General features: G+C 39.3%; 1 protein-coding gene across 14 annotated transcripts in view; it reads right to left on the bottom strand.

Annotated features, from left to right (window-relative positions):
• Positions 1–20,453, bottom strand: part of MAGI2 (membrane associated guanylate kinase, WW and PDZ domain containing 2) — a 1,467,480-nt gene that overhangs the window by 115,590 nt on the left and 1,331,437 nt on the right. For all 14 annotated transcript variants that reach the window (XM_059886037.1, XM_059886041.1, XM_059886040.1 and 11 more), the window contains 2 exons: positions 20,193–20,412; positions 19,643–19,786 (listed from right to left, as the gene is read on the bottom strand). In XM_059886037.1, coding sequence (XP_059742020.1) covers positions 19,643–19,786; positions 20,193–20,412 — 364 coding nt within the window. The remainder of the gene's footprint in view (positions 1–19,642; positions 19,787–20,192; positions 20,413–20,453) is intronic.

Raw genomic sequence — 20,453 nt, 5'->3', positions numbered from 1 at the left:
GGCAGAAAGTGAAGAGGAACTAAAAAGCCTCTTCATGAAAGTGAAAGAGGAGAGTGAAAAAGTTGGCTTAAAAGTCAACATTCAGAAAACGAAGATCATGGCATCTGGTCCCATCACTTCATGGGAAATAGAAGGGGAAACAGTGGAAATAGTGTCAGACTTTATTTTTGGGGGCTCCAAAATCACTGCAGATGGAGATTGCAGCCATGAAATTAAAAGACGCTTACTCCTTGGAAGGAAAGTTATGACCAACCTAGATAACATATTGAAAAGCAGAGACATTACTTTGCCAACAAAGGTCCGTCTAGTCAAGGCTATGGTTTTTCCAGTGGTCATGTATGGATGTGAGAGTTGGACTGTGAAGAAAGCTGAGCACTGAAGAATTGATGCTTTTGAACTGTGATGTTTGAGAAGACTCTTGAGAGTCCCTTGGACTGCAAGGAGATCCAACCAGTCCCTCCTAAAGGAGATCAGTCCTGGGTGTTCTTGGAAGGAATGATGCTGAAGCTGAAAGTCCAATACTTTGGCCACCTCATGCGAAGAGTTGACTCACTGGAAAAAACCCTGATGCTGGGAGGGATTGGGGGCAGGAAGAGAAGGGGATGACAGAGGATGAGATGGCTGCATGGCATCACTGACTTGATGGACACGAGTTTGAGTGAACTCCGGGAGTTGGTGATGGACAGGGATGTCTGGCATGCTGTGATTCATGGGGTTGCAAAGAGTCAGACACAACTGAGTGACTGAACTAAACTGATATTTGATTATACCTGCAATTTAGGAATATATAATTTGGGTGGTAGTATAAAGAATGAGCAGGAGAAATGGGAGACAAGTGGGACCTATCTGTTTACTGGGACATTTCTGGCTAACAAATGAGGGTCTGTATCGTGACAATGGCAGTGAAATTAAAGACGAGAATGTATAATTTGGGATTTGATATAAGGATCCTTGAAGAAAGGGAAAGGTACCTCCAACAAATGCAGAGTTCCAGAGATTCACATGGAGAGACAAAAAGGCCTTCTTCAATGAACAGTGCATAAAAATAGAGGAAAACAACAGAAGGGAAAAGACCAGAGATCTCTTCAGGAAAATTAGAAATATCAAGGGAATATTTTGCCCAAAAATGAGCACAATAAAGGACAGAAGTGGTAGAGATCTAGTAGACAGAGAAGAGATCAGGACGAGATGGAAAGAACACATGAAGAACTGTACAAAAAAAATATCTTAATGAACCGGGTAACCATGATGGTGTGGTCAATCACCCAGAGCCAGACATTCTGGAGTATGAAGTCAAGTGGGCCTTAGGAAGCACTCCAGTCAATAAAGCTAGTGGACATGATTAAATTCCAGTATAGATATTCATAACCCTAAAGGATGATGCTATCAAAGTGTTGCATTCAATATGTCAGCAAATCTGGAAGACCCAGCAGTGGCCACAGGACTGGAAAAGGTCAATCCTCATCCCAATTCCCAAGAAGGGTAGTACCAAAGAATGTTTAAATGGTTGGACAATTGCACTCAATGTCCATGCTAGTTTAAGGTCATACTTAAAATCTTGCATGCTAGGCTTCAGCATTACGTGAACCAAGAACTTCCAGATGTCCAAGCTAGGTTTAGAAAAGGCAGAGGAACCAGAGATCAAATTGCCAACATTTGCTGGATCATAGAGAAAGCAAGGGAATTCCAGAAAAACATCTGTATCTGTTTCATCGACTGCACTAAAGCCTTTGACTGTGTGGATCATAACAAACTGTAGAAAGCTCTTAAAGAGATGGGGATACCAGACCATCTTACCTGACTGTGAGAAAACTTTGTGCAGGTCAAGAAGCAACATTTAGAACCCTATGGAACAACTGCTTGGTTCAGGATCGAGAATGGAATATAACAGGGTTGTGCTGCCACCCTCTTTATTCAACTCACACGTGAGGACTTCTTGAGAAAGTTTAGGCTGGATGGGTTACAAGCTGGAATTAAGATAGGTGGGAGAAACATCAACAACCTCAGATATGAGGATGATACTACCTTAATGGCAGAAAGTAAAGAGGAAGGAACTAAAGAGCCTCTTGATGGGAAGAAGAAGAGCTAAAGAGCCGGCTTAAAACTAAATATTGAAAAAAACAACAACAACAACAACAAAAAAAACTAAGATCATGGCATCTGGCTCCATGACTTCATGGCAAATGGAAAAGGTGGAAATAGTGACAGATTTCCTTTTCTTGGGCTCTAAAATCAGTGCGGATGGTGACTGAAGCCATGAAATCAGAAGATGATTGCCTCTTGGCAGGAAAGCTGTAAGAAACCTAGACAGTGTGTTGAAAAGAAGAGACACTACTTTGCTGACAAAAGTCCATATAGTCAAGGCTATGGTCTTCCCTGTGGTCACTGATGGCTGTGAGAACTGAACCGTAGAGAAGGCAGAGTGCCAAAGAGTTGATGCCTTTGAACTGTGGTGCTGGAAAGGACTCCTGAGAGTCCCTTGGACATCAAGGAGATCAAACCCATCAGAAATAAACCCTGAATAGTCATTGGAAGAACTGATGCTGAAGGTGAAGCTCCAGTATTCTGGTCAACTGATGAGAACAGCCAATTCAATGGAAAAGTCCCTTATACTTGGAAGGATTGGGGGCAGAAGGAGAAGACGGTGTCAGAGGATGAGATGGCTGCATGGTAAAAATGAACATGAACATGGGCAAACCTTGGGAGATGGTGAGGGACGGGGAGGCCTGGCATGCTGCAGTCCGTGGAGTTGCAAAGAGTTGGAGATGACTGGGTGACTGAACAATAACATCCTTGAAGTACATATCCATTTCCAGAAAGACAGATTGAGGCACTGTACTCTGGCTTCCTTCACTCCAGCCTCTGCTCGGGACCCAGCACACTCTGAATAGCTAACTCCAAGCACTAACTCAGCAGTTTGCTCCCCAATTCCCTCTGGTATCAGGTATACCTCTCAGTCTTCCTTGCTTGTTCTCTCTTTAGCTAGGAAGATGATATCTGGAAATGACCCACTTTTCAGTAGTCATTAATACTGCCTCTCTTTGCTTATTTACATTTGACCTTAACTTCCCTTTCTGGGATCAATCACTCTTCTCTCAAGAAGAACAAGGCAAAGTCACCCTAATAGGTTGAAGAATCTCCTTTACTTCATGCAAGAAACTAATACTGCTGACAGTGTCCTAAAGACCAGTGGTATAGTCACTGCTTTGGCAGATCATTACACAAAGAAGTGAGACTCTAAGATGGCATTGTGTCAAGAAATGGAAAATTTCTTGGTTTGAAATGGAAAATGAGTGACTTGGACATCCAACAGGCAGTCAGAAATTCAGGTTAGGCATTTAGAAGGGATGTCAGTCCACAACTCCTAAAGCTGGCCAGTAATGAGACAAGCCTGCCTAGGAGATTGTGCTGTTTCACACAGGGTCAAAAACAGCTGGCGGATTCCAATATACAGAAGAACTTACTGAAAAACCAGTATCTTGTCAAGTTGAATCAGTCAGGAGCCAGACACAGTAACGACCTTTTTAATCCCAGAGAAGGAGGCAGCAACCTTCTGCAGGCAGGAACAGAGGCCATTTCTTTGTTCAATAGTGCAGGCACCAAGCAGCAGCCCCAGGGAATGAACAGGCTGTGGACTGAGGATGCTGTTTTGCCCAAGGGCAAGACACCAGGGCACCACGGAGGAGAAGCATGAATGACCTGGACTCACATTTGAAGACAAGAGAGCCTGCCTCTTGAGAGCTTCTGAATTGCTCTGCTGTTCATTTGACTTTAATTTCCTTTTCTGTGCTCAGTTGTTCTTCTCTCAAGAAGAATAAGGCAAAGTCATGCTAATAGGTTGAAGAATCCCCTTTACATCCTGCAATAGACTAATATTGTTGACAGTGTCCTAAAGACTAGTGGCACAGTCACCCCTTTGGCAGATCATTACACAAAGACATGAGACACTAAGATGGCATTGTGTCAAGATAAGGGCAGTACTGTTTGCTCTGCTGTGCAAAGTCCTGTGTGCATAAGGATCAAGATGTATTTTGTGTCCATTTTCCTGATTAAAAGAGAAGTAGAGGAGTAGACAGAGCAAACCGAGTGACTCTCTACCTACTCAGAAGAAAAGCTTTAGGTCTAGGGGAAAGATGGGATGACAAAAAAAAAAATCTCAGGCAGAATACCAATTTTGCATAAACACTGGGAAGACACTTCGTAAGAATGAAGAGGGAAGAAATCTTGATTTATTCTCAGATACAGACGGAGAAATGATGATTTAGTAGAAAAGAGGAATCTATACTCACAAATCCTCCTCTCATTGAAGAGGCAAGTAAAATGTGTTTGTCAGATCACAGCAGTGGTTTGTAAATGTTCTCATTCTTTTCCATAGGCAAAAAAAAAAAAAAAAAGAATAATTAAAATGCGAAGATTCTCCTAACTTCCAATTTATTCAATTTCTTCTGTGTCTTTCCCCACCAAGATGCAATCCTAACACTAACCCTTTGATTTCTTATCAAACCTTTAACCAGCCCTCATGGGAAGCTGCTTTTGAAATGGTTCAAAGTTGCACAACCCAAAGAAGAAGAAACAGGGCAGAGAAACTGGGGCCCTCCCCGAGTGGGATAATGAGCCTTAAATAATTGACAATGGAGTCTAGAGCCAGTGAGCCAGCTCTGCTGCCTATGGCTCCTTCTCTAATCAAGGCAATGCTCTCCCTCATTCCTGAAAGGAACTCACATAGCACATTTAACAGCGTTCATAGGTCAGACTCTGAAAATAGAAAGGTAATGGATTTGATCTTTGTGAGGGGGTTTTTCTTTTTCTTCATAAAAGGCACGGAGCAGAATCAAACAATAAAGGGAAAGCCTCACTTTTGCAGATGATCTGAAGGGTGATTCAGAGTGATGGCTGAGAGACGATGGGCGGCTGAGTGATAAGGGCTGTGACGACATGTAAAGGCTCACGCTTCATGCAGGATAAGCTTTCTGTGTTTACTGAGTGTCAGCACCCGAAGGTGATGAAACATCGGGTAGGTGATCTTTGCAAGGCAGGGTTCCTGAAATAATCTACCTGAGCCCAGACAACTGCTTTGATTCTCCAGTTAGACTGCTTTATTCCTCTCTTAAGCACTTGTTATCTCTCTTCTCTTGTGCTCTCGATTTTATCAACTCCTTACCTCATTTATCTGCATTGACCCGATAGGAACTCAGCTCTGCAGAGTTGGAATATTCTGCCAAGCTCTGTTGTTCCATCATTCGGCCAACTACACTGCTCTCCTGTGGACCTTTTCTAATAGGCTCCGGCACACCTGTCTTGTAACCCTTTATTCTGTCATGTATCGCATACCTCATGCTTTTGAGGTTCTTCGTTATTTCCTGTTTGACCTTATTTTACCTTATTTTCCACTCTTACCTTGTCATTCCCATTTGGTGATAAGGAGTTTACAGATGAGGAAGGCAAGACATGAACTGTCATGTAATTTAAGATTAAGGGTATTTAAATAATATTAGGCACAGTAAGGTTTTGCCTATACCATCTCCTTGACACTGCAAAATCTGTAATAATTAAATACAGCCTCAAAACAATGGTGCATTTACAATGAGGCACTAGGGCATAAGAAGCTCACCATGAGTTAGACTGAATTCGCCCTGTGTATTCATATACTTAGTTATCTATGAAGTCCCACGGCCTGGTCCATCAGGTGCCTTTGTGGTCATGTACTTAATGTTAGGTAGTTAGAATAGGAAAAAGGAGCCCAGAATGGCAGTGATTAAAAGACAAGGAAGGGAAAAGCTTGCAAAAATAGAACAAAGGAAGGTCCCAGGAGGACTGGAGTGAGGACCACAGGTAAAACAAACAGCACTCCTGGCTAGCCTAATTTACACAGGGCAGGCCCAGGGGGAGGAGAAAAACATAAAAAGAGGAGCCAAAATTGGGACAGAGGCCTCTCTTTTCATGTCTTTTGGGTCGGCATGCCCTCATGCCTCAAGGATGTATTTTCCTTTACTTTCTAAATAAAACTGAGCTGTAACACTGGTCTGTCCGTCGCTTCAAATTTTTGTTGCAACGAGACAGAATTGAGGAAATTACAAACTATCCCCAAACTTAGTGAGCTTGCTTATTGTATCCTGCCCTTCAAAGGCTTCTGTTCATGCATTCATTCAGCAGTAAATGTTTACTGAGCATTCACCATGTGTCAGGCACAGGGGTACAGTGGGGAGCACAGAGCAACATGGCTCCCACTCCCACAGAGCTTATATTCTAGAGAGACAAACGTCATAACGCAATCACACATAAATGTAAAACGAGCAGTAGGAAAGATGCTATGAAGCGCCTGTGACAGGCAGATATGACCTGATCAGAGAGGGGAGAAGAGAAGCCTTCTCTGGGGATGAGATGTTTGAGCTGGGATGAGAAGGACAAGGAGGAGATAATCTCGTGAAGAGGAGAGGGAAGCACGTGAACTATCAGAGACTGAGAGAGCCTGGTTGTCAGCTGCATGGAAAGCAGGGGACCCAGGTGAGCTGAGCTGGGGAGGGAGACAGAGCTGGAATGGATATGAATATATCCATTATGGGTATGGATAGCCTTGGGTGGGTCCAATCTTTACCCTGAAAGAAATGGGGTGCCACTGAAGGTTTTTAAGCACTGGGCAGATAGACCAGTGCTCCTTTTGCATTTTCAAAAGGAGCCACTTTATCTAATAGATGGGGGAGGGGGGAGGTAAATACATGTTGATTTTTTTTTTCAAAGCTTTCATGGCCTCTTGATCTCCACATTTACTTTAAAAAAAAATGCATTCTGTATCTCCAGCTTAGACTACTGAGTATTTTAATAGAAGCATAAGCCTTGAGGAGCAGGAGAAAGAGAAGGAACAGATGGAAACTCAGGAATATTGAAGCAGGCATTTTCCCCTTCCGGGAAAATATTTTCCCATTTTACAGATAAATAAAATTGATTCTGTTGAATAACTTATGGGATATGTGGACATGCTATCATTCTATGAGTTGCTAGGGTTGGTTCAACTGGTCATGCTGGCTAGGAGGACACTTTTTCCCCAATGTGTGTACCCCTGAAGCTGCCCACAGGAGGCCTGGTATTTGTTTGGAACTATAGAAACAGCTGTATGACAGGGTAACTCGTCCAAGGTCAGAGGTAGATAGGCAGTGAGTTGTTGAGCCAGTTTGAGTATCAGGTCTTCCAGGCTCCCGCCATTCTAGTACCCCATATTTCCTGATAAGGGAGGAGTAGACAGAGGAAGAAGGAAAGGGACCAACGTAGGGAGTAGCCTAAGAAGTCACTAAGACAGATAAGAACTTCCTTCTAAGCCAGCCTTCAAGGTAAGGAAGAAACTGAGTGAATTTAAGTGACAATGAAAGTACCTTAGATTAGATGATTAAACATAAATGAAGTGAATGCAGTTCTTCACAGACATATGTCAATTACCAGAGATAGACTCTTCAAGCCAAGACCCATGGATGGGTGTATCTCACTGTTTTTAACCTAACTTTTTCCTCCTGTGGGGAAATTCTGTGTGAGAGAGTCTCTTGTTGCTAAGGGAGACAGATTCTTTGCTTTGTTTCTCTAGACTCAGGGCATATTCATTCAAGACAATATGTCCATGCTACTCAAACTCAACGGCAGGATGAAGCTAGATATGAAAAGGGCTCCTCTGCAGATTCAGGCAGCTATGCAGGCCATGCATTCATGGCCTAGACAAACAATACTGGTCCATGGAAGATAAAGTTGGGTTCTTCTGCACAGTCAGCAGGAATATGCACCCTACTAAACATGGCCCCTCTCAGAACTGATTTCTCTAGGATCTGGCAGGAGATGACAAACACAAAATCATTTTGGGCCATCAAAATAAGTTTTCTAGGAGTGAAAACCATCTTTAAAAATTCAAGTACAAAGAGGAGGCAGAAGATCAAAATTTTCCCAAGATTTTCCTCGCCATGCACAATGCTGAAACATTTTGAGCGGTCCTGCATTCACTTCTCCTAAAAGTTACACCACTAATACTGGAGTAAGAAAAAACAAGAGTACTAGTTACACCAGCATACTACTGGCTAACTGCACTGGGTCCCCAGACCCTGGGTCCCTAGAATAGGAGCTGCTTCCCCATCCCTGCCCTCATCCATTCTGCCTCCCCCTTGCTTTAGCATCTGTCTACAATAGATGATGGAAATGGGGTAGCTGTGAACCCTACACCTTCTGGAGACTTGTTTGGCTTGTGCAGGTTTTTTAAGTGAAAAATTTTTTCAAGTCTAGCTAATTCTTAAGAATACAGATTTTTGCTTTCTCTTGAAAGTTTGAAGACTTAAAAGGAGGAAGACAGCATTCCCACAGATTCACAGTTGGCCTTGGCAGTAGAGGCTTCTCCTTAGGAAGGCCAAGGGCCCTGTGTTCTTCACTTGTTCTGTTCCCTACCTGGTTCCTGCAGGCAATGAGTCTGTGACCACCCCTAAGCTTTGTGAGACTGTGGGCAAAGCAGAGCTACTGGAGTACAGAGGAGGCAAAGAGTGGCTGGGGGTGAGGAGGGAGCCATGCTTCTCTCTGCCCAGAACCCAGCAGAGTGCACATCACAGGGGCTGGACACCTTGGGCCCACCCAAGGGCCAAGCTGTGGAGGTCTCAGCAGGGCTGGAGCAAGAACTCATCAGTGGCTATATGGGCAGAGGGCAGTGGAATTGGAGATGGAGAAGAAGACAGGCTACAGAATGACTGTAGCTGACACATGGAGGGTACCCTCTGGGGTTCTTACATAGAGACACTGAGAGGGAGATTAATTGATGGTTCTAAGGCAGGAGATAGTTTTAGGAACCATAATTTGGTCATTAAGGATATATGTGACATAAACTTGCTTCTAGCAAAATGCTGGGTTAGATAACCCAAATTACCGTTGCTGAACAGGCAAGAAACTAAAGGCTCCTCTGATGCCAAAAACAAAGTGAATGTAGGTAGGACTCTTAGGAGGCAAACAAATGCCAAACAGAGTTTTACCTTTTTCTGGGAAACCTGTTTCCATTTTGATGGATGGGCATCAGGAATAGAAAATACAGCTTGGCCCTGTAAATAGGAGATACCTGCATAAACTGGAAACCCAAAGACTTATTCAAAGTAAGCTAAAAAGAACAAAAAGAGTGGGACAGAAAAGGAACAGAATAAACAATAGGATCCAATAAAATTATTGGTAATCAAACTTAATGTAAACTGACTATAATGATTTAGTGAAGACATATTGTTTAAAAAATTCAAAAATAGCTACATAGACCAGAGAAACACATAAAATATAAGGACACAAAAAGTTGAAAGCAAAGGACAGAAGACACACCAGATAAGGAAAACTTAGTGTACTTACTAATATCAGACAAAACAGACTTGAAAGTAAAAAGCACTGACAGAGATGTGATAGGTTGCTGCATATGATAAAAGATTCAATTTACCTGGAAAATATAACAAATATCTGAGTACCAAATAACACAGTAAACATAAAGTAAAGCTTGACAGATCAAAGAAAAATGTACAAGATTTTTAACAAAAAAAAGTTTAAAGCACCTAGTTCAATATATAACATATCAGATAGAAATTATTGAGGATAGAGACTATTTGAATAACACAATACCTAAGCTTTAGGTAAACACAGCTATAGAATATTGCACTCAATAATTACAGAATGCACATTCTTACATTCTTTTCAAGCACATATGGATCATATAAAAAACCTGAATACACATAAGCTTGAAGAGTAAGCCACAACAAATTTGAAAAATTGAAATCATATAGAATATATTCTCTTATGGCAATGGAATTGTATTAGAAATTAAGAAGAGAAAACTAACCAAAAAATTCCCATACTCTTAGGAATAAAAACCAAACACATCTTCTAAATAATCCATGAATAAAAAAGAAAACAGTGGAATGAGTCATAGTGGAAATCAGAATATATTTAGAACTTTAAAAAAATGAGCATACTATATATTGAAACTACAGCCTTAAATTTGTAAATAGAAATAAAGAAAACTTCAGAACTACTGATCTAAGCATTCAACTTAAGGAACAAGAAAAATAAGAACAGAGTTGACCCAAAGAAAATGGAGCCAAGGAAATATCAAATATAAAAATAAATGAATAAGCCAGAGAACAAATATGTAAGCTGGTTCTTTAAAAGAATAAAAAAATGGCCAAATCCCCTGACATGATTAACAAAGAAAAACAGAAAGAATACATACATATGCAATAGTCAGGTAAATGAGAAGGGAACATAAACAAAAATCTTTAAATATTAAAAATATAATAAGATAATCTTATAGACACCTTGAAAACTAAGATGAAATAAATTATCAGAAAAAAATGATCAGAATTGATCCAAGAAGAAACAGAGAATCTAAAGAATACCCTAATTATTATAGAAACATAATGTAGTTTAAAATTTTCACACAAAGAAAATATACTAGATCTGGATGGATTTACAGGTTCATCCTACCAAACACTCAAGGACAATTCTCAACTTACATAAGCTTTTCCATATAACAACAATGATGACAATAACAAAAGGGATTATTCTTTCTCACTTAATAAGACTAGTATAACACTAATGTTGAAATTATTCACCAACACTTCAAGAAAAGAAAATTACAGGCTAATCTTACTTAAGAATAAAGCTGCAAATAGTTTAAGGGAAATAACAGAAAATTGAATTGAATGATGCATCAAAAAGATTATCATGAATAAATATAGTTTATCTGAGAAATCAAGAATGATTTAACATAAAATTCCATTAATATATGAATAATATTCTTAATTATATTAATTAGCATATTAAAGGGAAAAGATTATATGTTTTCTGTGGATGTACAAATAGTTCACAAAATTCAACATGTGTTCATAATTAACTATCTAGCAAACTAGTAACAGAATGGAATATTCTTTTTTTTTGAATTTATTTTTAATTGGAAGATAATTGCTTTAAGATGTTGTGTTGATTTCTGCCATACAACAATGTGAATCAGCCTTGAGCATACATACATCCCCTCCCTCTTGAACCTCCACCCGTCCCCACCCCCATCCTACCCTTCTAGATTGTCACAGAGCACTGGGTTGAGTTGCCTGTGTTGTATAGCAACTTCCCACTAGCTATCTATTTTAATATGGAAATGTATATGCTTCAGTGCTACTTTCTCAATTGGCCCTGTTGTGTTCACAAGTCTGTGCTCTGTGTCTGTGTCCCTATTTCTGTCCAGCAAATAGGTTCATCAGTATCATTTTTCTAGATTCCATATATATGCATTTATATATGATATTTTTCTCCTGACCTACTTCTCTCTGTGTAACAAGCTCTAGGTTCATCCACCTCAGTTCAACTGACTCAAATTTGTTCCTTTTTAAGGCCGAGTGATATTCCATTGTATATGGAGAGGGCAATGGCACCCCACTCCAGTACTCTTGCCTGGAAAATCCCATGGATGGAGGAGCCTGGTGGGCTGAAGTCCATGGGGTCGCTGAGAGTCGGACACGACTGAGCGACTTCCCTTTCACTTTTCACTTTCATGCACTGGAGAAGGAGATGGCAACCCACTCCAGTGTTCTTGCCTGGAGAATCCTGGGGACGGGGGAGCCTGGTGGGCTTCTGTCTATGGGGTCATACAGAGTCGGACACGACTGAGGCGACGCAGCAGCAGCAGCAGCATGTATGTACCAAAACTTCCTTATCCATAGAATGGAACATTCTTAATTGATAAAGGTTATTTATATAAATTAATTCAACATTATGCTTAATGGTGAAAGCATTCCCTTTAAGATTAGAATTAAATATGAGTGCTTGTTTGACCACTTCTATTTAGCATCATACTGAAAACCAAGTAAATAAATATATAAAATAATAAAAATAAATAAAAGGACTTGAAAGACACAGAAAATGTGAGTATCTATGTAGAAAATCTAGAGGAAGTTACAGATAAGTTATTTGAATTAATATGAATTTAGTAATTTTGTATGATACAACTGATAAATATACAGAAATCAACTTTTTTATTGGTACAGTTAATTTCAATATTACATTAAAATACAAGAGTAAAAGTATTAAGAAAATGTGCAAATGCTTAGAATCAATCTATCAAAATTATGGAAAATACTATGAAACTTTAAGCACTTTATAGAAAATCAAAATAAATAGATTATATCATGCTCACAGATAGAAAGACTCAATACAAGGTTTTCCACTTTTATTTATAGATTCCAAGCAATTCCAATAAAAACCCAATAGGACAAGAAACTGCTAAAATTTTATATGGAAGGGCTAAGGTCCAAGAAAATTCAAACACTCCTGAAGAATTAAGAAGTATGTCTGGGGATGAGGGGATAGGAAGTTTCTCCATCAAAACTCAAGACTTATTAAAAGGTAGATAAGTATAGTATTGATGTAGGTATAGACAAACAGACCAGTAGAGCAGTATAAGGAACCTATAAACAGCCCATCGTATTTACTATGGAGCTGTCACTGCAGATTGCAGGGAAATGAGAGGATACCCAATAAATGATGCTGTGACAGGTGGTTATCCATATGGAAAAACTGAAATTGGATTTCTTCCTTTTTCCACACGCAGAAATCAATTCTACCTAATTAAAGACAGATTTGAAAAAGCAAAATTATAAGACTTTTAGAAGAAGATGTAGGGGGTCTTCAAGAATATGACTTAGGGAACGATTTTTCAAAGATGACACAGACAGCAGAAATTATAAAAGAAAAGGCTGATTAAGTCAATTACACTAAAATTAAGATCTTCTGTTTATGAAAGGGCATCATAATGAAAGTAAAACTACAAGCCATAAGGTGGAACAAGATATTTGCAACACATCAATCAATGAAAAACCATCATCAGGAACATATAAATACTTGGCTCAAAATCAATATGAAAAGAAGGAATGATTTAACAGAAGATGGGGTAAAGATATGAATAGACATCTTTATTTGGGAGGAAATAAAGCCCAATAAACCTAAGAAAAGAAATATTATTTGTAATCAAGAAATAGGTTTATATTTGCATTTATATATAATTTTCTACCTACCAGAATAAGAATTTAAAAGCCTGAAGTACAAGTCTTGTGAGGATGTAAAGGAAGGGAAACTTTCATATTGCCAGTATGAGTATAAATTTGTACAACCACCTAGGAAAATATCTTTGTATTATTTAGTTAAATATATGCTCTCCTAGGTATATAGTCTAGTCTAGAGAAAGTTGTGCATATGTGCAGCAGGAAGTATATACAAGGATAGTATTAGTTGCAAAAAAAAAAAAAAAAAAAAAATTGGAAAAAGTCCAGTGTCCACTAATACAGAAAACTTCAACTCTCCATTTATAACTAATGGAGACTGTAGCATATTCATACAATGGCATAATTTACATCTTCATGCATCAACTTGGATGAGTGCTATGAACATAATATATAAAAAGTAAACCACAGAGAAGAACATGTACATAAGATTCATTCATGTTAAGTTCACTAAGTGTACAAAACTAAATGATACAGTTGAGAGGTACATACATGTGTGGTAAGACCAGAAGGAATGATAATATTTAGGGTGCTGGTTACCTCTGGGGGCTGGAGAGTGGGAGGAGAATGGAATCATGGGAGACTGGAGATGTTCTGCTTTTTTAAGTTGGGATAAGGGCTCACGGGTGCCTGAATCATTGTTAGTGTTTATACTATTACATATGTTAGAAATGTTCTTCTGGTTTTATGTTTAATTAAAACAATATAAAGTAGAATACTTTCTATAGTCACAGGCTAGCCGTGTCTGGTCCACAGGAGAGGTGATGAATTTAAGAGAAGCTGCCATCAGGGAAGTTGCTTTTTCATTAAAAAAGAAAGAAAATGATGGGTAAGCAGTATCTTTTTCACACATTGTTCAGTCTTACAAATTTTTGTAGGTGATCTCAAGGCCCACTCCTGGTTGACTTTGTCACATATGAGTTTCAGGAAGAAGATAAACCATTTTATAAATAAGTTTATGCAATGCTAAGTAGGCACAGATAGCTACTACCCAGTTATTAAGGTGGGGAAGCGAAAAGTGATGCTATTTCTTAAAAATAAAAAAAGCATTTTATGAAATAGGAAATGTATTCTACTTTTATGGAAACAGGAAAATAGTTTACCTTTTCAAGGTAAATATTCAAGGAAACATTTTACCTTTCAAACTTGATCTCTTTTCAGATGTCTTCTAACTTGACTCTCAGATTTTTCTTTAAGCACTATCTCTTCCCTCCAGAAGTCTCTTGATTTCTTAGATTCCTGCTTCACTGAGCTTCACCGGTAAATCACTTCATACAGTCATTATTCTTTGCCTGTGCTTTCTATTTATACTCAGTTTTTAATTAGATTGTGTCCCTAAGAGCTTCATACCAGAGATTTATTCATCAGTTATGAACATTTTATCCCTCTCAACTTTATTAGACTCTTTTATAAACTTAAAAAGTCTTCTTTTAAAAACAGATTATTAATATGTTCTAATCCTTTCTTAAACTTTTCCTTGAAATCTGAAAGTCACTTGTGTTTCTCTTCTGATGTCACCCTTATTGAATGACTAAGGAAGAGCAATCAGACAAGATGATTATGTTTCTATTTCCCATTCCCCTTATTTTCTACATTTACAGATTGTTTTGTGTGTTTAATTTTTATTACATAGTGTTAAAACATTAGCTAGTAATTAAAGTCAAAACTTGCTACTCGCTAATTTTTTAAATAAAGTCAGTATTTCATGAAATTATGTTTCACATTGTTTTTCGTAGTGTTTATTCTAATTGCACTATGCTATTCAAGCTCCATTTCATGACATGTTCTCATGTATAAGTCTCTCAATAATGTCAGTCACTCATAAATTAATACCTCCCTTCTTTGTCTTAATAAGAAAAATCAATTCTACTTCCCGAAAAACTGCTTACACTTTCCCAACAACTCTATATGGTATTAATAGATATAATCCTTCCTGTTTCATAGGTATTGATGTTAAATGGTTGTTGGTGGTGGTTTAGTTGCTAAGTCGTGCCCGACTCTTGTGACCCCATGAACTGTAGCCTCTGTCCCTGGGATTCTGTGGGCAAGAATACTGGAGTGGGTTGCCATTTCCATCATGTTTGCTTTTTTTGGAGATTGAGAGAGGGCTGCGGGTTTAGAAGGGATCAAAATAGTTATATTTTTAGTAAATCTTTAAATTCATTTATTGTTACACTTATACATTTCTGATAAAGGGGTTTTTAGAATCTTTTAAAATAAGCATCAAATTGATCTTCTGAAAAAGATTTTCTTATCCTCTCCCCTGTATCTAGACTTGCCTTGTACATTTGACCCTCAGAAAGAGTCATTATTTTCCTCACTACTTTCTGATTGTGGTTTGCTTTTGGTACGTTTTCATATTTTGAAGGAATCCATTGACCTTACTAGGAAAAGTACTATCAGGATGCTTGCCTGATCTGACTCTTGTTTCAAGTGGAAAGAAAGTGTTTATTTAACCAAAAAATTGAGTAAGCGTATAGTACTTTCCAAGGAAGAAGAAGAAGAAAAAATCATGTTCTTTGCGAGTACTTCTTAAGCAATTTGAAAGTCAGACAGTCTAATTTGCCAAAGATCTCTGCTAAGATAACTGTTCCTGCTGCAGATGCCCAGAAAGACAAGAGTGAAATACTTCACCTGGGACCCACTTTTGGGATATGCCTACCTGTCTCTCACCAGATCCATGAGAGAACCCCTGAGGAGGGAAGATTTTTGGCATTTCTCTTGGATGCCCAGGAGGTCACTCGGATGCCTAAGCACATTCTTTACAAATCCATATCTATGGCATCATTTATTAGACTCCCCAGTGTAAGGGGGATGCTTTCACACTGGTGCTAGCCACCTTCTTTGACTCTCACTTTACCTGGCTTCTCTGTAATCTCAGCAAAGTCCTGTACTACTAAACTGGCACAAACCACCACTGTCCTACAAGCAAGACTAACATAAAACATCCAGAAAAGTCTCAGGTTCAGAGGCTAACACCTGTGCATTAACTCAGTGTTCAAAAGTAGTGTTACAGCCCTAATCCTCAGGCACAGAAACTCATTAACTATTACATGAAATGATTTTTCAGAATCACCTAGCTCTTGTGTAGTGATTCTGAGTTGGGCAATTTTACTGTACTGAGTTAAATCTAAGACACCACGCTATTACCAGATACTTCCTGATTTTCCCTTCTATTTCCGATCACAAAAAAGGTGGGGGCAGCTATACACTGTGTTCCAAAATTACTTGATCATGAAGAGCTTGTTTAGTCAATAATGCATTAAGAATGAAGGTGAAGAAATCACAATTAACAAGGAGAAACGTGCCTGACTGGTTTAAAGGTTGGGAAAAACCTGTGCTAGCTTCTCGTCTTGGGAGAAGGCAATGGCACCCCACTCCAGTACTCTTGCCTGGAGAGTCCCATGGACTGAGGAGCCTGGTAGGCTGCAGTCCATGGGGTCGCTAGGAGTCGGACACGACTGAGCAACTTCACTTTCACTTTTCACTTTCATGCATTGGAGAAGGAAATGGCAACCCATTCCAGTGTTCTTGCCTGGAGAATCCCAGGGACGGGGGAGCCTGTGGGCTGCCGTCTCTGGGGTCACAGAGTCGGACACGACTGAAGTGACTTAGCAGCAGCAGCGGCAGCTTCTCATCTTGAACTTATTTTTAATGTAGCTCTTGCATCTCTAGTTCACCTACTTTTCTCAGAGGTCTTGGAACTTTCTAAACCAAGCCATAATACCCATGGAATGAGCAGCTGCCTTATAAGGATCATCTGCACAGATTTTTAAGATATATATATATATATATATATATATATATAAATATGTAGATCTTACCACTGTTGCCCAGATTCATATATACACAGATATAGACCTGGGCAACAATGGTATAAAGGGGGGATGTTCTAGTAAGATGAAAAATGAATTCCTAATTACTTTTGTTTGTTAAATTCCCATATTGGTAACCTATATGTTATCCAGTTTATGCATGATTTTAAAGTAATCAAACCACTGAGTTGTGCAAATATTAATCTATCCTGTTCCTTGCTGAAATAATTTAAACATATCTGTGAAATAAACATTATTGCTAATTAGTAAATACTAATGAAGGTAGAAAAGATTAGCTTTAAGTGATAAAATTTGATATCAAACATGAAAATAAAATCTGAATTAATTATGTGCTATGATCAAGAACAATTGCTGATCTTTAATTTTGTAGATAACAAAATATTTATCACATTCAAAGTAGCTAATATAAGTACTTCTGAACTTATATGGTGAAGTAGTTTTCTTCCCTGACATGGAGTTTGTTACCCTAGACAAGTTCTCTGTTGGTGCCATAAGAATCCATGAGTAAAAAAAAAAAAAAAGAAGTCTGAATATTAAGTATAACCATAACAGTAGAAAAAAGTCATCCCTGACAAGTCCTAGCCTTATTTTAAAGATCAGAGATAAAATCAACCAATAAAATCTGATCCCCAGAATTTCTGTGACTCTCAAGTGACTTGTTTTCCTTGAGAATTAAATGTTAGAAATATATATGTATATAGTAGTCCAAAATAAAGACCCATAATATCTAAAACTGGCCATAATAACTTCTTTTGGACAGCTTGTACACAGGAAGAATACGTTGCTATATAAAAATGACACCGAAAATGAGGAAATATTGCTGATTTTTATAATCGTTGACAAAGAGTGAAAGTACCATTTTTTGAAACCCGGGTAGAAGACTCATTTTTATCACCTGCCAGAAGAAAAACAGCTTTCATAAAATTGAGCACCTGTCTACAGAATTCTAAATCTGTTTTTACATGGATTTAGAGACCTGAGGTAAACCAGTGGACGGGAAAACTCCCTGGACAGGATCTAGGGGGAATGAACAGAGCCTGGGTCACACACGTCCTCACTGTGCCGCACCTATGTCACCCCAGCTTCCCTCCAGCTCAGTGGTTCTCAAACGTCACCTTGTACCGGATTCATCGGGAGATGGATCGCACGAACACAGCCTGGTGGCCTTAATCCTAGAGCTTCTGATTCAGTGGCCCTGAGACGCGCATTCAGGACATGCGGCTCCATGTTGTGCTGCTAACTAACATGTCCCCTCGAGGGGAAGCTGATGCCAAGGGACCACACAGCAGAGAACTACTGCTCTGGTTTAAATTCTACAAGAAAGAATATTCATTTTTACGCAAGAGTGCTTCTATATTTAGGCTTCTGTGCCTTGGGAGAACTGAATATATTGAGAAGTCAACTAGACCATTTGTTATAAATTGTGGCCACCTTTTGGAGCCCCCGACTCTAAAATCCACTTGTGGGCTGGTGGTGGGGTTGTCCTCTCTCACGGAGCTCTGGTCATTTAACTCACAGTTTCTGCGCTGTGCTGTGTTCACCTGTACTACAAAGATTAATTTCATTCTATTGAACCATTTGTGAGTTGGCTTTGCAGCATGTTAAGAAAGTGGCCTTCTGTTGCCCATCCCAGGGAAGCTGCGAGCCAAGAAATCAGGTAGAGACTAATCCTAAAACCACCTGCAGAGGATGTTAAGAGGAGCTTGGGGCTAAATCAGGGCAGGGGCTGTTATTCTCTGCAGTTAGCCTTGCCTGGGTTCAAATCCCCTGGAGACTCCCCAGTTGTCAAAGGATTGTGAAGGGAGGGAGAAAAATAGACACATTTGCACTTTCTACTTTTGCACTGTGGATGATTCACTGACTCGAAAATGAGACTACAGAAACGGCAGACCTGGTGGCAGGAATAACAGGTTCATTCCATTGCCAAGAGCAATTGGGTGGTAAAACAGTAGAAGAATCTGAGGCTCTAGAACTCAAGAACCACAGCTTTTCTGTATTAACTTAAAGGGCAAGGAGGGAGGACGAGAATAATTCTAGATTTTACTTATAATAACTAACCTTTAGTGTGTGCTTCCTGGATGACATTTTATAGAGAGACTGACTAATGTTCTATATTTCTGTCAAGTGTTGCTTTGTACCCCTAGGTGAAGAGTTAGTTATGCATCAACTAGATGCCTCAAAGTAACTATTATATTAAAAATCTACCCTCAACTTACACTCTAATTGGAAAATTTTTGGCTGCTACCATTTTAAGGGCAACATTTATCCAAGAAGCTTCATCCTCTGTTCTCCTGCTTCTTTTTGCCCAATATCAAACCCAAAGTCAGTCAACTCAAAAGAACTATTTCCAAAGAAACACAAAACCATGTGAAGAAAAAAGCATGACGCTAAAAATAAATTTCAAAAGATTCAGTCTCAGATGAAAACTCAATCCTCAAACCACACAAAAGATTATGGAGCCACATTTGCATTTCAAGGTATCTCTTGGACTTGTTTACTTTGTCCATTTTCTTTAAGTTGCTCTTTAGAGAAACATATACATAAACCATCATACTGAGAGTTGTCAACTAGAAGACATAAGAAAGAAAATGAGAGATAAGTCTTAAACATTGTTTAGCCAAACCTTTAGAATACTGGACTGTGAAATGGAAAGAAGGCAACATGTACCCCAAGTCAGTTTGCTTAATAGTGGGCTTTAGCACTGCATGAATACCACAATAGGTGTTTCTTTCAGAATTAAGCAATTCTATAAAAAGAGAACGTTCTTACCCTCATCCTTCCATTCCTTATTGCTGGCCCATCTTCTGCTAATCTCAGCACATACAAATCCATTTTGTACTCCCTTCCTCCACGAATGCTGAATCCAAATCCTTTGGCTCCTTTCTCCATGTCCACAGTGAAATAATCAAAATCCTTTGGGGTTGGGGAGAAAATGGAATGAACAATTGTTTAATATCAGAGAAGCTTCTGCGGTCAGTCCCTCTGTTCTCCTCTCTCATAGTTACTGTGATGCAACTGACGAGATATCGTGAGGAGTAATCTGACTTCAAGACAAAATTCCAAAGGTTTGAGCAGATCAGAACAGTTTCCTTGGTCATTAAAATAACTGCTGCGTAGCTTGTGGACTTTAGTTCTTATCCATTTATGTGGAAAACATGTAACTACTGCACATAGGCCTCAGTGGTATTATCTCTCTGAATTTTCTCATTCACCGCTGCTGAGCACCATAAATAAATGTACCTGAGTTGTGTGTGTGTGTGAGAAGTACAGGTCTGCCGATTAGAAAAATGAAATGAACACAGTGGGGTCTTTGAGGTACCTGGGGCTGCCTGTAGTCTGACAGAGGGAACTGCCTGGTGTCTGGGGAGTGCTGCCTGTAGTCCAGTAGCGGAGGCTGCCTGTAGTCCAAGGGTGGGGGCTGCGGGTAGTCCCCTCCTGGGGGTTGCCTGTAGTCCAGTGGAGGCTGCCTGTAGTCCGTGAATGGAGGCTGTCGGATGTCTGGTTTCACATCTTGCCTCGCTTTTACTTCTGACCTGTAACTAGATGAAGGAAAATGAAACTTGCTTTGGTATCTCAGGAT

This window comes from Bos taurus, chromosome 4 (assembly GCF_002263795.3).
Source record: "Bos taurus isolate L1 Dominette 01449 registration number 42190680 breed Hereford chromosome 4, ARS-UCD2.0, whole genome shotgun sequence".
Classification (NCBI taxonomy): domain Eukaryota; kingdom Metazoa; phylum Chordata; class Mammalia; order Artiodactyla; family Bovidae; genus Bos; species Bos taurus.
The sequence above is the reverse complement of the archived record's forward strand: the minus strand, read 5'-3'. Positions and strand labels throughout refer to the sequence as shown.